This window comes from Hipposideros armiger, unplaced genomic scaffold (assembly GCF_001890085.2).
Source record: "Hipposideros armiger isolate ML-2016 unplaced genomic scaffold, ASM189008v1 scaffold_1663, whole genome shotgun sequence".
NCBI classification, from domain to species: domain Eukaryota; kingdom Metazoa; phylum Chordata; class Mammalia; order Chiroptera; family Hipposideridae; genus Hipposideros; species Hipposideros armiger.
This window is the reverse complement of record NW_017733013.1, coordinates 123,462-139,475: the sequence shown is the minus strand read 5'-3', so window position 1 is coordinate 139,475 and position 16,014 is coordinate 123,462. Positions and strand designations below refer to the sequence as shown.

General features: G+C 36.4%; 1 protein-coding gene across 1 annotated transcript; it reads right to left on the bottom strand.

The window, feature by feature from the left end:
- Positions 1-4,347: 4,347 nt before the first annotated feature.
- On the bottom strand, positions 4,348-5,409 carry OR51S1 (olfactory receptor family 51 subfamily S member 1). The gene has a single exon (XM_019634437.1). The coding sequence runs from the start codon at positions 5,337-5,339 to the stop codon at positions 4,368-4,370; it is 972 nt and encodes a 323-aa protein (XP_019489982.1). The 5' UTR covers positions 5,340-5,409; the 3' UTR covers positions 4,348-4,367.
- Positions 5,410-16,014: the final 10,605 nt, after the last annotated feature.

Below are 16,014 nucleotides of genomic sequence, written 5' to 3'. Positions count from 1 at the left end.
TTCATTGGACTCCCATGTATCACTGTTACATTTTGTTTACATTTGGAAATGCTTCTGCTAATACTTCTATCCCGCTGAGTGCTGTTAGAGGAGAAAAAACATTTTTCCTCAAACCTATCTGTCAAATTGATGTGAAGTGATTTGCAGAGAGAGAGAACAGAGCCTCCTGCTGGACCAGGAGTGGTAATAACCACTGGACAGAAAGGCTTTGACAGAAAGGATGGGAATGTGGCCTGTAATCAGCAGTGAGTGAGAAAGGAAAGAGCAGTTCAGGCCTTGCTGTGAAAAAGTTCTTTCTCCCTTCACTTAGTGAAGTAATAAACACATGGAGGCAGCCAGCAGTGCTAGGAATAGTTCATCTACCACTGACTTACAAAGGGCTATTCAAAAGTACTGTCAGCAGCCCCCAGTTGCAGTTTTCTGTCTATAAAATGAGGTGGTAGAAGCTTAAAGAATCTTCCAGTTATAAAGCTTTTATTCAAATGTATATGCACACAAAGTTTAAATATAGTTATTTTCATTTCATTATTAATTACAAATAGCCACCATTTATCAAATACTTTATATGTCCAGACACCGTGACACAGGGACTTGATTCATGCAATCCTCACTATAGCTAGTTTACAAACATGGGAACACTTGACACCAAATCACACAGGAAGTAGTGGGTTGAGAATCCAAACCCAGGCTAGTGTGACTTTAAACTCTGTTCACGGTGTTCTACTCTCTGTAAATACACGGGAGGCTGGAGGTGGACATACCAAGGAGGAGGAAAGAGTAAACTTTGGGAGAAGCAGCATTTCTCAGAGACTCATCGCTGTTGCCTCAAGACCAGGTTGTCCTTCTATTCAATTTTAAACTTTTCAAAGAGTATTTTGTAGCATGGGCTTTGAATTAAGGCAAATCTGAAAATAAATGTTGTCTTTCTAATTTTATAGACTTGGGGCATTCTTCAATTCTCAACCTCAGTATTCTGATTTGTGAAATAGCAAGACTAACTTATCTAATTAGTTAATAAGTTAATATTATACCTTGAGGAGAAACAATATAATATGATGACATAACTATTCCTGCATTCCTGGAATGTATACTAACATATTATTGTGTGTTCTTGTTTGGGCACTGAGTGATTTCAATTTGCTACTTTTCATTTAAAGTGCATTTTTCTGTAATCACAACAGAACAAGGATGTTTCAATATCAGAAACTTTCTCAACACATTAAAGCAGATAATTATGATTATATTAGTGGATACTGAAAAAGCATTTGATAAGATTTGTTAAGTTAGCTTATTAAGAAATAAAATTGGAATATAAATGAACTATTTAAATGTTATAATGTTTACCCAAAGATCTAGCAGCCAACCATAGGTGAGAACACTAATGCCATTTCTATTAAAATCAGAAACAAGATTTGAACGTTCACTTTCACTCAATATTTTGTAATGGGTTGGTGATTCTAGTGAATTAAATAAGAAAATGAGATAATTTGTATGAATATTGGGGAAAAGTTACCACCCATCTATTTTTACTTACATATATTATATACAAATAAAATAAAAATTAAAAACCTGCTCTAATGCATATGATAATTTGGTATAGTGTATATTAATGCAAAGGGAAAACTTTTTCTCTATATGTACGTGGAAATAGAAACGGGTAACTGTTTTAGTTATAATAGCAATAAAATCATACATTTAAGAACTATGTGAAAATTAATTTAATTATAGCTAATAACTTTATTGGAAAATATAAACACATTACTAAGTGAAACATTTTCTATATATTATTGGATGTGAAAAATTATTATTATAAATGTTGATTCTATTACATTTAATCTATAAAATCAATGTAATTCCTTTTAGAATTCTAAAGCTCTTACTTGTTTTGTGAGAGGGGGATCACTTTATACCACATATTAGCACACTCACATTGTGAGGCTGCTCTAATAGAGTGATATATGATTATATGTGACACATATAGATAAAAATTCCTAAAATATCTGTAAAGCAATGTACACCCACATATGTATACATGTACATTTAAAGACGACACACATACATAGTGTTTTATTTCAGTAAGAAAAGGAGAATATATTTAATCGATTTTGCCACCAGTTCATATTCACCTTGATTAATATAAGTTTGGACTATGACACAGAAACATTTATAATTAACACTATTACAATTTTAGTAGAAAAGCATGAGACTATATGTAGAACATAGATAGGAGTCAAAGATAGTTTTTTAAAAGCAAGATATGAAACACCAAAGTTATAAAGAAATATAAAAGTAGATATTATTATATAAAAGTATATTTGCTTGAGATTTGGTTGCTTGAATAAGGCCAAATACAAATACTGTATAGATAAAGGCATAAAACTAGGATCCCTTGCAAATTTATATTTAAAACATAAACAATACAATAAAAATGGATGAAGTTTATTTGAAGAGGCTATTCATAGAAGAGGTAACAAAATAATCAATAGACATGTAAAGCACACTCATTCTTACTATTAGGGAAATTCAACATATAATTAAATATGGTAATTCTCACTAACAAAATTGATGAAATTTTAAGAATTGTAGTAACAATGAATTTTAGTGAATATGCAAGAAAAAGGCACACTCCCGCATAGGATAGAAATATGAACTGATATGGCCTTTGGGGAAAGACATCGACCAGTACATGTTGAAATTAAAAATGTAGAACCCTTTGCAATCAGCAGTTGATGATCTTGAGATCAGTCTTCTAGAAATAAAAGCATAAGTGCACATGAAGAACTGCATAAGAATGTTTATTACAGAATTATTTGGAGTGGTACAAACTCCAATACCCATTACTAGGAAACAGTTTAATTAATTGCAGTCTATCCATGCCATGGAATATTATGTAGTCCCTGAATGAATTATGTTCATACTTATTTACTTGAAGGGATTTCTATCATAAGAAAAACAAGATACAGAAAAGTATATAGAATGTTATTCAACTATTGTGCTACAAACAAAGCAAGCCCTTCATATATGTATATTAATAATTGTAAGAACATAAGAAAAATCATTAGGAAATTAAACATGCTCATAGAAAGAAAATATAATTATACTGTGTCAGTTCATGTTTGCTGCATATAACCACAAATCTTAGTTGCTTACAACTACAGAATTTTTTGTAATGCTTGATTATCAGGTTGACAGAAATCCTCTTGATCTAGGCTGTTTTAACTTGATGGCTCTGCTTCAGGCTTCCAGTCACCTAGGACTGAATCTGGGCTATAGGATTGGTTTAGGACTGCACCATGTGTCTCATTCTGAGGACCAGGTAGAAGGGGCAGTACCTATCTGAGGTAAGCACTGTTTAGAGAAAAGGGAAAAACCCCATTGCAAAATTGCACTTAGGTCCCTGCTCTTTTTACATCCACTAACATCCTATTGGCCAAAGCAAGTCATATCATTGACGATGTTGACCAGAGCAAGTCATGTACCCAAACTCAAAGTAAAAGTGAAGGTAAGTACAATCTGTCTACTCTGACCCCCATGGTGTGAGTGGGTGCGGATATATAATCTAATAGGAATTAAGATCAACAATTTTGTCTACTATGTGCAAGATTCCATTTATATAAAACTTTATATTTATTGGTATTCACTAAAAGGATAATTATGGTTACATTTGGATAATATAATTTAAAGTAATTTTTACTTGTTTTATTTTTCCCTGAATTATTTGAAATTATGATCATAAATATGTATATACATTCAAAAATTATACTAACATTTTGAAAACTAAGTGAAGGGTGAAAAAAAGTTTAGTTTTCCTCTTCTTTTTCCTGTCTTGATCAGGGTTACATAGCGTATCTCTTGGGGTGAAGAGCCTAAATGAGATACTTACTTGTGTCCTTTTCATTCATTCAATTCCTCTAAATAAAACAGAATCTTTACTTCTTATGAAGACTCAATATTAGTTGAAGATTTTCTAGTCAATTGAGTAGAATGGTTATCTTCTTTTTTCTTTGCTGTGTAGCTGCTTAAGCTGCCATCTTTCTCAGTTATTAGGGTATAGATGTAGTGTAGAAATTAACAAAAACTAAACAACAACAGACACATGCTTGGATGGCTGTAACAAGACCTAGATTCTGGTCCTTTCAATGCCATTGATCTGTAGTGTAACAGTAGGTAGACCACTGCCATTTTCTGAGGTTTGTAAGCTTTCATCAATATACACATGCACACATCTAGGAACAGGGATATACATCCATGTGTATGTGCTTCTGTGTACCTGAATGACCATTTCATGTATGGTGAACTGAGTTCTCAGTCATAGAAAACTTTGTAGCAGTTAGTCTTGAGCCAACAAATATGGAAAAGCATCTTCCTCATTGAGCACAACCCACCTTTCTGGGCTGCAACCTCTTCAGCATCCTCTCTCTAATCTCTTTCATCTTGACACTATAGAGAATAGGATTTATCAATGGAGGAAGCAAGAAGTGGACATAGGAGAGAAGAGTATGGGCAGGCTGAGGGATTGGTACCCTAAGATGGTCAATGAGCGCCAGGAGGATCATGGGCACATAGAAGAAGAGCACAGCAGAGAGGTGGGCAGCACAGGTTTGGCCAGCCTTCCAGCGATTCTCGCTGGATCCCAAGCCTTGCAATACCCTGCCAATTAGACCATAGGAGAAGAAAATAACCAAGGGGTCCAATCCCATGGCTGACAGGACCACAAAGAGGCTATAGACTGCACCCCAAGCTCCTGGGCAGGCCAATCGGGTCATATCTGGATGCAAGCAATAAGAATGGGTCAGGACCTGTGGGCGGCAGTAGGGCATGTGGGCCAGTAGAAATGGCATAGGCAGATGGAGACCTAGGCTTCGGAAAACAATGGCCAGACTGATCTTACTGATGACATCATTGGTGAGGAGTGTTGGGTAGTGGAGAGGGCGGCAGATAGCCAGTGCCCGATCCAAGGCCATGGCAAGTAAGACAGAAGACTCCATGATGGAAAAGACATGGACAAAGAACATCTGTAAGAGGCAGGCTGAGGCAGGGACAGCATGAGCATCAGCAAGGGCAAGACCCAGCAGAGTGGGCATCAGGGCTGTGGCCAAGCCAACATCAGACACGCTAAGTAGAGAGAGGAAGAAGTACATTGGGCGGTGCAGGGCGGACTCCAGGGCAATGATCCAGAGGATTGTACCATTGCCCAGAACAGAAAGAAGGTAGACAGCGATGAGGAATATTGTCCACCAGGAGGGTACAGCTGACATGCCTGGCATGCCCACCAACAGGAAGGTGGGGGCCATTGAAGTGCTGCTATTGGGGGCTGTCAAGGTGAGGAATGTTGACATAGTTCAGAATCCCACTTTGAACTCTGGAACCTGAAAACTGATTAGAAAGATTTACTTAATCTTATGACATATTTGCATGATGTTTTCTAAAACAGCCTGCCTTTTCCCTCCTCTGCTCTTCCTCATCCCCCTCCCCCACACAAACACATACACATGCACATACATGTTCCCTCCCACCACACACATACATTCTAATATTTATGCCACAGTCATCCCTTACTTTGGAATTTTACTATAGCTGTCCTTAAGCTCTGTTTTTCTCTTTAAATTGTCTTCTATATTCATTTAACCCTGCCTTACCATGTAACTATTTCCTAATTTATCTCTATGTAAATTATCTTAATGTAAATGTCTGGAAGAGGGTTTATACCCCCGTATGTACTTTTTCTATCCCTCCCAACCCCAGGCCTTCTGACTTCTGTGCTGCTCTAATACACTCACATTTCAGTTCACTTTAAAGGTTCTCCTTAAGGTCACCAATTAGCCATTTATTACTAAATCAAGAAACACTCATTTTCCTAAATGGATATTTCTCATTGAGCTTTGGCTGTTATGAATCCACTTTTTCCTTTTCTTTTTAATTCTAATTCTCAGAATTTCACTTCTTAGTTCACCTTGCTGTGCCCCATCCATTTTATACATTGGTATTTTTGAGGGATCTTTATTTGGCTCTCTTCTTTTTCCTTAGTAGTCTTATCTACTCTCATGACTTCAACTAAACTCCATGAACTGATGAATCATGAATATATCCCCCAGATTATTCTATACTCATCTCATCCTATAAATCTCTATGTGGATGGTCCATATATTTTAAATTCAAATAATCCAAAACAGATCTTAACAGGTGCATCTTAAAACCTCTTCCAGACTCTTCAGTTAAGAGAGAGTGGTGGGAAAATTACAAAAATGACAACAACAAAAAAAGAAGAAGAGAAACATACATTGGTTTTCTAAGTCAGTTGGTGACATTTCTACTCACCAATTTCCCTGAATAACAGCCTCACAATGAAAACTCTTCATGAAATAGAAATATAAAGGAACTTCCTCAACCTAATAAAGGGTATCTATGAATAAACCTAACATGATACTTGACTATAGGATTTAGAATGAGAAAAAGTTATCTGCTTTTGCAACTTCTATTCAACATTGTACTAAAAGTTCTAGGTAATGGTTTAAAGAAAACAAATTATAATGTTCAGTTTGGTAAGGAAGTCATAAAATGATCTTTATTCACAGATGACATGAATGTATTTATAGAAAATTGTAAGGAATCCATCAAAAAACTACTGAAACTAAACAATGAATTTAATAAGGCCACTGGATACAAAGTCAAGATACAAATATCAGGTGTATGTATGTATAATAGCAATGAACAATCTGAAAGTGAATTAGAAAAACTATTTCATTCAAAATAGAATCAAAAATTTTAAAATAGGAATATTTTAATCAAAAAATACACTATTTATACATTGAAAACTACAAAAACAATGCTGAGAAAAATTTTAAAATCTCTAAGTAAATGGAGAGCTTTCCATATTTATAGATCAGGAGACAATATAGTCAATATTGTGAAAATACTCATAAATATGAAATATTTAGATATTTCTCAATCATTCCCAAATTATCTTTAGTTTCAACAATATCCCTAACAAAAGGCCAAAGTTCTTTTTGTAGAAACTGTTTTTAAGCTTATCCTAAAATTTATATGAAAATGCTTTGGAACTAGAATAGCCAAAATGATTTTGAAAAAGGAAAAACAAAGTTGGGAAATTACACTACCTAACTTCAGAAACTCACTATAAAACAACACTAGTCAAGATAGAGCATAAAAACAGACGTATGGAGTAAGGGAATAGAATAGAAATCTTGCAATAAACTCATGCATATATGAACAATTGATCTTCAACAAGGGTGCTGATGTACAAAGGGTAAAGGAAAGTCTCTTTAACAAATGGTGTTGGGAAAACTGGGTATCTACACGCAAAATAATTAAATTGTAAATATTACACAATACATAAAATCACCTTAATATGGACTAAAGATTTAACATAAGACTTGGAACTGTAGAAGAAAACATAGGGGGAAGTTTCATGACATTAGAATTAGCAATGATTTCTTTTATATGACACCAAAAGCACAAGTAATAAAAGCAAAATTAGACAAATGGGACTATATCATACTTAAAAGTTCTGCACAGCAAAAGAAATAATCAACAGAGAGAAAGGTAACCTACTGAATAGGAGAAAAAAAATTGCAAACTATATCTAATAAGGGATTAATATCCAAAATATATAAGGATCTCATACAACTCAACAGCAACAAACAAACAAACAAATAAAACCCCCTCGATTTTAAAAAAGCAAAGAAAGAATAGCTATTTCTCCAAAGAAGACATACAAATATGATCAACATCATGAATCATCAGGGAAATGCACATAAAAACCATAATTAGATATCACCTCACACCTTTAGGATGGGTATTATCAAAAACATAAAAGATAAGAATTGATGAAGATGTGGTTAAATTGGAACACTTGTTAGTTCTCACTGTTGGTGGGAATGTAAAATGGTGCAGCTACTATGGAAAACAATATAAAGTTTCCTCAAAAAATTAAAAATAGAATTATCCTATGATCCAGCAATTTCACTTCTGGATTTATATCCAAAAGGATTGAAATCAAGATCTTGAAGGATATCTGCACTCCCATGTTCACTGCAGCATTATTCACAATAGGCAAGATATATAAATAACTCAAATGTCCATCAATGAATAAATGGGCAAAACAGTGTGACATATACATACAATGGAATGTTATTCAGCCTTAAAAATGAAGAAAACCCTGCTATATGCTACAACATGGATGTATCTGGAGGACAATCTGCTAAGTGAAATATGGTTGTCACAGAAAGACAAATACTGCATGATTCCACTTATATGAGGCACATGCAATAAATAGTCAAAAGTATAGAAACAGAGAGGAGAATGGTGGTTGCCACTCCTGTTTAGTGAGCATGAAGTTTCAGTTATGAAGATGAATAAGTTCTAGAGATCTTCTGTACAACATTGTGCCTATAGTTAACAACTTAAAAATTTGTTAAGAGGTTAGAGCTCATGTTAAGTGTTCTTCCAATAAAAAAATTCACAGCTAAAATAAAATGTCATAGCAATGGCACCACATATGAAGTTAAAAGACAAGGGAAAGATGGCACAGAGTGTCTCAGGATGGGACAATCTTTGCAACTTACATTACGGAAAAAAGGTTAAATTTAAAATGTTTAAAGAATTACATAGAAATAAGATATGGACAATCTAATATTAAATCAGGCAAAATATGAACAGTGATTTATATAAGAATAAATACAGATGCTAAACAAATGTATAATAAAATTCATCTCAGTGGTTACTAAAAGAATGCATGTTTTTAAAAAATGATAAAACATTTCCTACCCATCAGGTGGAATAAAAGTTACAAAATTTGATAAAATTATATGCTGGAAAATATATTAAAATATGATTTTTAATCAAGGCTGTCAATATTATAAACTTATGTAGACCTTTTGGGAAGAATTTGAAACATCTCATTAAAATAAGAAACATACTTGATTGGATAATTCTAGTTCTTGATATATCTCTCACAGAGTGAGAGTCTCATATGCATAAAAAGGCATTAAATATTTTTGTTTGAAGAGGAAAAAGGTAGAGTTCTTCATAATTCTCATGTTAATTCTGATAACTATTCAGAGAGATGGTCGTGATGCATGAGACTCAACAGCTAAGAATGAAGATATATTGTTGAGTTAGAAAAAAAGATGCATAGTCCTCATACATTGTGGTATCATATATGTTTTGAAAAGCTCCTAAAGTTTCTATCTCCCTGATAGCTATATTTGTACACAAATGTCTAGAATTAGTCTGGAAGGGTTTGTATTAAATTTATATCATTAAAGTCATAATGACTGGGGGAGGGGATTAATATTGAATTGAGGCTAGGATTCAAAGGTAACTTTGGCCTTAACTCTAATACTTAATTTTTTTTTCTTGAAAAGATATATTTTCATATCAAATGAGTAACTATCAATTATTCAGTAAGCTCCATTGTCTCATCTCAAATTTTTCTTTTGCATCTAATTCTTTTCCTTGTCAACGGTGCTTTGGTTTTTGCTGAGGCTTTTGTTTGCATTATCCCGATTGGCTTCTCTGCTGCCAACCCTCCCTCTGTACAGATCCCATAGTATTACTTCTAATTTGCAATGTGATAATGTGGCTGTGGCGTCTTCTCTTAAAACCATCTGAGTTTCCTCTGCTAAAATAAAGGCCACACCTTTATTTGTCATAGAAACCCTTTCACCTTCTGGCCCAGACAATCTTGACTGCTTAACCCATTTCTATTTCTGCTTGCATCTTAACCTTTCAGAACTACTGTGATTCTTCAGATATGTTATTGGTTTTTACACTTTCAAAGCATACATTTTATAAGTGGGATTTCCTTCTCCCTCATCATACCTCATATATATCATGAAGTTCCAGGTAGGACATTGTTCCTCTTCCTGAACCCCTGCAGACCACCTCTTCTCAAACAGGTCCTGGGCAGATTATTTACCCTCACCTGTCACACTGGCACCTTTTCTAACATAGTCCCTGTCATTCTCAGTTAATAATGTTTCTTTCTATGTCTTCCTCCTCAATGGATTGTTACTTCTTCAGGAGATGGTTCTTTATTTTATGCATTGCTGTGATTCCAGTTTCTCGTTTATATTAAGCCTCCAATAAATGTGCTTCATAAATCTTTTACACTTCTATGTGTTGTGCTTTTGCAATTCTATTTCTCTAAATTTTCTCCTGGATTGGATCCCTCTTCCTGAAATGCTCACTTAATTTTATTATTCCATAACTATCATCTTTCTTAAAACATTCCCATCCACCCCTCATGCACTCTTCATGTAAATCCTCCAAAATGTTATTTTTTCCTTCAGTGGAGTCCTGTTTCCCCAACATATGTTTTTGGTCGCCATTCTCTCCTCCTATGACTCTTGAAGTCTCTGCCTGTCTTTCTGAATTGTACCCTAGATGGAGCTTCTGAGTGTCTGGGCTTGCAATCCAGAGAACAGAGGTTTCTCATATATACTATACATTTACAGAGCATTCCTGCTCCTTAAAAACAGGTAAGGTAGTAGATATGCTTGATAGCAGGTAAAGCAGAAAGAGGTTTGGGATAGGTGCTTGTTGAACAAAGCCTGTGAGGCTTTTGTGGGGAAAGTTAAGCTACCACATGGGAACCTTAAATAACAGGTTCACTCTTTCCCAGATATTTGAAAGCCCTCTCCTACATACCTAATTAATATGTATATTATCTGCCATTTACACTATTCTTACACACAAAAAGATACATTTTATAATCATTGCCATGTCCACACATAATATAGACATATGCGCACACACACATACACACACACACACATACACACACACGCACACTTATCCACATTGATACACAGAAACACACTCACACACTTGTAAAAAAGGTTTATATTTGTGGACTGAAATATTTTTGAGGCAGATGCATATCAAATTAATAGATGCATATCAAATTAATAGATGCATATCAAATTAATAAACAAAAACTGTAATTCATACTCATCATGCTTTCAAAGATACAGAAATGTACAAATGCTCATTTCCTAAGATAGAAGCACTTTCTGTATATGAACTGATATACATGCATGTACTCACATGAAGAAGCATGTGGAAACAAGAGCACCTGCACATACACATGTGTTATTTCATACACACACTTCCCCCCCACACACACACACACCCCTCCACAAATTGTGAATGGCAAATGCTCTTAACTAATTTTTTGCCACCTCACACAATCACAGGCAGGTAAAGTCAAAGATCCAATCATTTTTTCAAAACACACATTTGCAGGCAACGAATAACTTATTCCTTCACATACACAAATATTCATCAGATATTCACAAACACTCCTTCAATACTCAGTACATGCACGTATATACATCAGAAAGGCAGGGGATCATAAACACACACCTTACAATCATGTCACATCACTCAGGCCATACTTAGTTTCCTTCAAATATCCAATAGGTTGCTACAAAGACAAATAAGCTTCTTTATTTTCAAAGCGAAATACTGCTTTCTATAGATTTCATCCTAGGATTCAAAACTGAAAGTTGGGGACATTGTTGTCAAGACATTTATAAATACTGAATGATGTTTTCTAGGAGAGGACAGACATTTCATTCATTACCACATTAGTTTCTTGCCATCTGAAAGACAAATGACTGTTACTAAAGGAATGGAACATAGGCTATTTGGTTATGGGGGAGATTTGATGCTGGTGTAATGAAGAGCTCTAGCAGTCACACACAGATGGCAGAGTGTTGTGAACAAATTGATTCACTTTACATTTATGCCCAGACTTAGTCCTGGCTGTTAGGACCCTCACCACAATCTTCCCTGCTACTTACCAGACCAGCATTGAAAAGTGTGTGTCAGACAGGGTCTTCAGTTGCAGATGAATGCTGTAGTATTAGAATGGCTTCAAGACATGGCCAATGTGAGGGATTTACAGCATTAAATCTCTAGGAGTTGGGCTATAGGGGATAAACCAGAGTAAGAAGACATGGCTAAGTGAGTGGACTTATTTCTCCCTCCATATCATGAGAGACCCTAATTTGACTCCACATTAACCCTGATTGTACTGAGATATCTTCAATCTGCTGAATACCAAGCAATCTGCTGGAGACAGGTGGTGTGACCCATGGATAACCACCTAACAAAGTACCAGATCAAATCAGGTACATTATGAAATATAGACATAGTAAAAAACCTGTGCATACAAGGAGCATAAACAAACCAGCATGACATGTGGGGTGGAGGCATAAAACAATATAGGGAAGAGAAATGATTAGGTAAGTCATAGGGCCCAAATTTAGAAAAGAACCTCCCATATTATTAGTTGCAAATCTTTATGAATAGTTGGAATATAAGGCAATGATCAGTTTTGTTGCCCCATATATTCAGATCAGTTTTCATGCTCTGTTTTTACTGGGGATGCCTGTGGGATTTAGCCTTGCCCTGAAGAACCCGGGGAAAAGAACCCCAGTGGGTGATCATTGAGGCAAGGTAGGTAGAAAGCCAGCCCATATGTAGGGGATAGAAGATACCACCACTGAATTTCTAAGGTTTCCCAAGTTCTACCATTCAGAGTTTTTGCTCACTAGTAAACTCAGAACCGCACTATACGATTTTAAGATATCCCTCAGTGATATGTTTGGTCAGCAAAGTCTGCTCCATGTGGCTTCCTAGTTCTAAAGTACAATGTTAAATGTTGAGTCCCAATTCCACATAAGGCAGGCTTGGTCATAATCCTTGCCTTTGTACCTGCAGTTATCTCTACCTTCTCTCCATTTACGATCTCAGGAAACAATTTATCCTTACTAGAACTCAGATTCTACTGGTGCCCATAGGCCTTCTAATATATTACCCCTTCCAAACGATTCACTCCCTATTCCCCTGCCTCTGTGCGTCCCTTTAACATAAACTAGTACACTATTGTGCTTCTTCCCAGGCCTTCCTACTACCCTGTGAGCTATTTAAAGACAAACACTATCTTTTATAATTTTCATTCATGTAATAACAGCATTTGTCTATTATCCATGAAAGAATTAAATGTTTTAAAGGATTCTGCTTGTACAAAAATGTCTCTCACTGCCCAGATTCTGAGCCCCATAGCTCCTTACCTTCTACAAAGGGCACCGTGCTTTTCCAGTCTCTCCACTGGTTCCAGCCCAGTTCTGCAGCCCTCATCTTTCTGGCTCTTCAAAAATTGAAGTAACATTCTGAGGATGGTGAAAATCTTTGTGTTATCTCCTTTCTGTCATCCCAAACTCAGAAACAATGACTTCCACACCAATTTCTCCCTCCTCTTTCTTGTTGCATCTCCCCACTTGCGACCATCTCCCCATTGATTTTTATCACTCTCATCTTGAGTCTTATTCTCCTTTCCCACGTCTTCTTTTCCCTTTGCGCAGTTCACTCAACCACGCTAGGTTCTCCCAGCGACCCTCACACACTTTGGTGTTCTAGTGGACTGCCTCAGGTGTATTCTGTATGGCTACCCTTGTTGTACCCCATCTGAGAGAGTGGGTGGAGTGTGGGATACAGAAAAGGTGAGCACAGGTGTCCAGTCTTTTGTTGCCAGAGCCTCATGGGGAACCTCGATGTGAATCTGTGGTTAGTTAAGGGCCTGCTGTTCTGCTCAGAGGAAGCACCATGATGACCTTTGAACTGCAGCAAGATGGAAGAATCCCTCCGTCCCTAACATCCAGTCCTGCTCTCATAACCAGGGAAGCAGATCCCCCTCCATCCCACGCTAGTCCTGAGCTCACAGGCCCAATAGGTCCTGATGTCCTGTCTCACCTTGGCCTATATGCTCTTGGCAATTACCATAGCCTCTCTCCAACCTTTTTCTCAGAGAGCAGATAATGAGCCCTAGACAGTGCCCCAGGCTCAGTCCACAGGGACACCTTCTGGTTTTGTTGCTTGTCTTTGTTTTGACTAATTGTCATTAGCTCGGTGGAGTACCACATGGTGCTAATAGCTCTAAGGTCACAGGTTCCATCTCTACAGGGATCACTTAGTCACTTAGCTTTGTATCCTCAGGCTAAGCCCGAATCAATTCAAAGACTACCTGGGCTATAGCATGACCTATTATCCTTGTAATGATTTGATCCCCATTCTTGGACACACGCACTGTTATAGTAAAGCCTGATCTCTCTGAAATATAAGAGCTAGCTTGACTGGACATGCTCACTCCTCTGGTCCAGTTCTTTTCTCTACCTTCACTGTACTTTGCACTTTCTCATTTTCCCTGCCATTTCTTGTTATTTATATATGCCCTGTTTGTTGATGGATCAAGTATCATCAGATATCCCCACTCACTATGCCAGCTTGTGGCTTTTCCTTCACACCCTGGACATAATCAGCCTGGGAATTCATTGTGTGCTATGCCATCCACTGCTCCTCCCTCCCTGAGACCTTTCAGGGGTGCTTTTGTTCCTTTAATCCCTGCAACAGACCTGGGTAACCAGATCCCTGCTCATGGGTTTATCCTGGTTCATCCTTGTCACTTACACTCCCTTTCAGGAGATGGTGCATTAATCTCTCTGTGCATAAGGCACAGCTAAACATCTCCTAGACTCAGGTTACTGCATCCCTCCTCTTTCTTCCAGATAACTCTAGCAGGTGTGATCTATTGGACCTGGAAGCTGCCTTCAAATTCTGCTGCTGAAGTTTAAAGCCGTGGTAAAAGGAGCGAGGACAAGTCTTAGCTCTTCAGTGCACCCACAGCCCCACATACAGGTCCTGTCTGAGGCTCCTTGTTCATTTCAATGTACTGCTCCCTAACGTTTCATCAACCTGGGACCCAGGGCTGTCTTTCCTTTGATCTTTAAACCACGGAAAGGGCCCTGTATCTATCTACACTCTGCTCTCCTTGATGTTCAGGATAGCATTATTAATGTGATACATGAATCTGCCCTAATAAGTTGAAAGGAGGGTTAAAGAATTAAACCATCTCTGAGCCCTTCTTTTTCTCAGGTCAACACGTGTGTCATTTGATATTGTTTCAGGAGCTCACAGTATGGTGCTGTGGCTTTCATATTTAAACCATCTAGGTAAAAATTCTCATTTTGCTATTTTCTAGCTATAAAGCTGTGGACAAACTACTTCACATCTCTGAGCTTCAGTTTTCTCATCAGTAAAAACAGTTTGGTGTAATGTTAGTGAAGTGCCTAGGACAATACCTAACTCCTATTATTTACTGTATATGCACATCAAACTCAGCTCTCTACATCCATTAAACAACAACTTGTCCTTTCCCTCTTCCCACAGTCCCTGATAACCATCATTCTATTTTCTGGTTTTATGAATTTCACTACTTTAGAATACCTCATAAAAGTGGAATCTTACATTGTTAAAAGGATGTCACTCACATTTTTGATACCCAAAGAGTAAGCACTTTTTCGTGATGCTCATTTATTAACAATACATCATATTTCGTGATGCTCATTTATTAACAATGCTTCTTCCCCACCCTTAATTGTGATAAACTCTCTCTGGTGATACTTAATACTACCCAGACGATATTGAAATTGATATTTGTACTTCAGGCACCAACTCGAGAAAAATTTCATGACATATTTCATATAAAGTCTCAAAGAGAAAGTTTTCATCTTTTAAGAGATCAGTAGTTACCCTTGATCATATTTTTCTATATATACATATCTTTAAAAAGTCTTAATGAACAATTTGATGGATTAAGGATATCATAGCACACAGTTACATAAGCAGCTTTTTAAAACAAAGCCCAGCTCAAAGCTATTTTTTTTACACAAATGAACAACTTTTAAAAATATTACCCGTATCTGTTAAATTAAAACAAAACAAAACAAACAAGCAAACAAAGAACATGTAATATGAGTATAGTGGCAAAAGACAAAGTTCTATTCTTATTTCATTGGTGCCTACATGGTAGAGTTAGTATGAAGGAAAGAAAAAACATAGTATAGTATATTCATACATAGAATTATTATTTTTAAGTGCTCAGTGCAATGAGACAAACTCTAAAGGCATTAATCACTATTTAAATAT

What these genes read in the sequence shown, in the direction of transcription:
- OR51S1 (XM_019634437.1), bottom strand. Translation starts at nt 5,339, where the DNA reads ATGTCAACATTCCTCACCTTGACAGCCCCCAATAGCAGCACTTCAATG.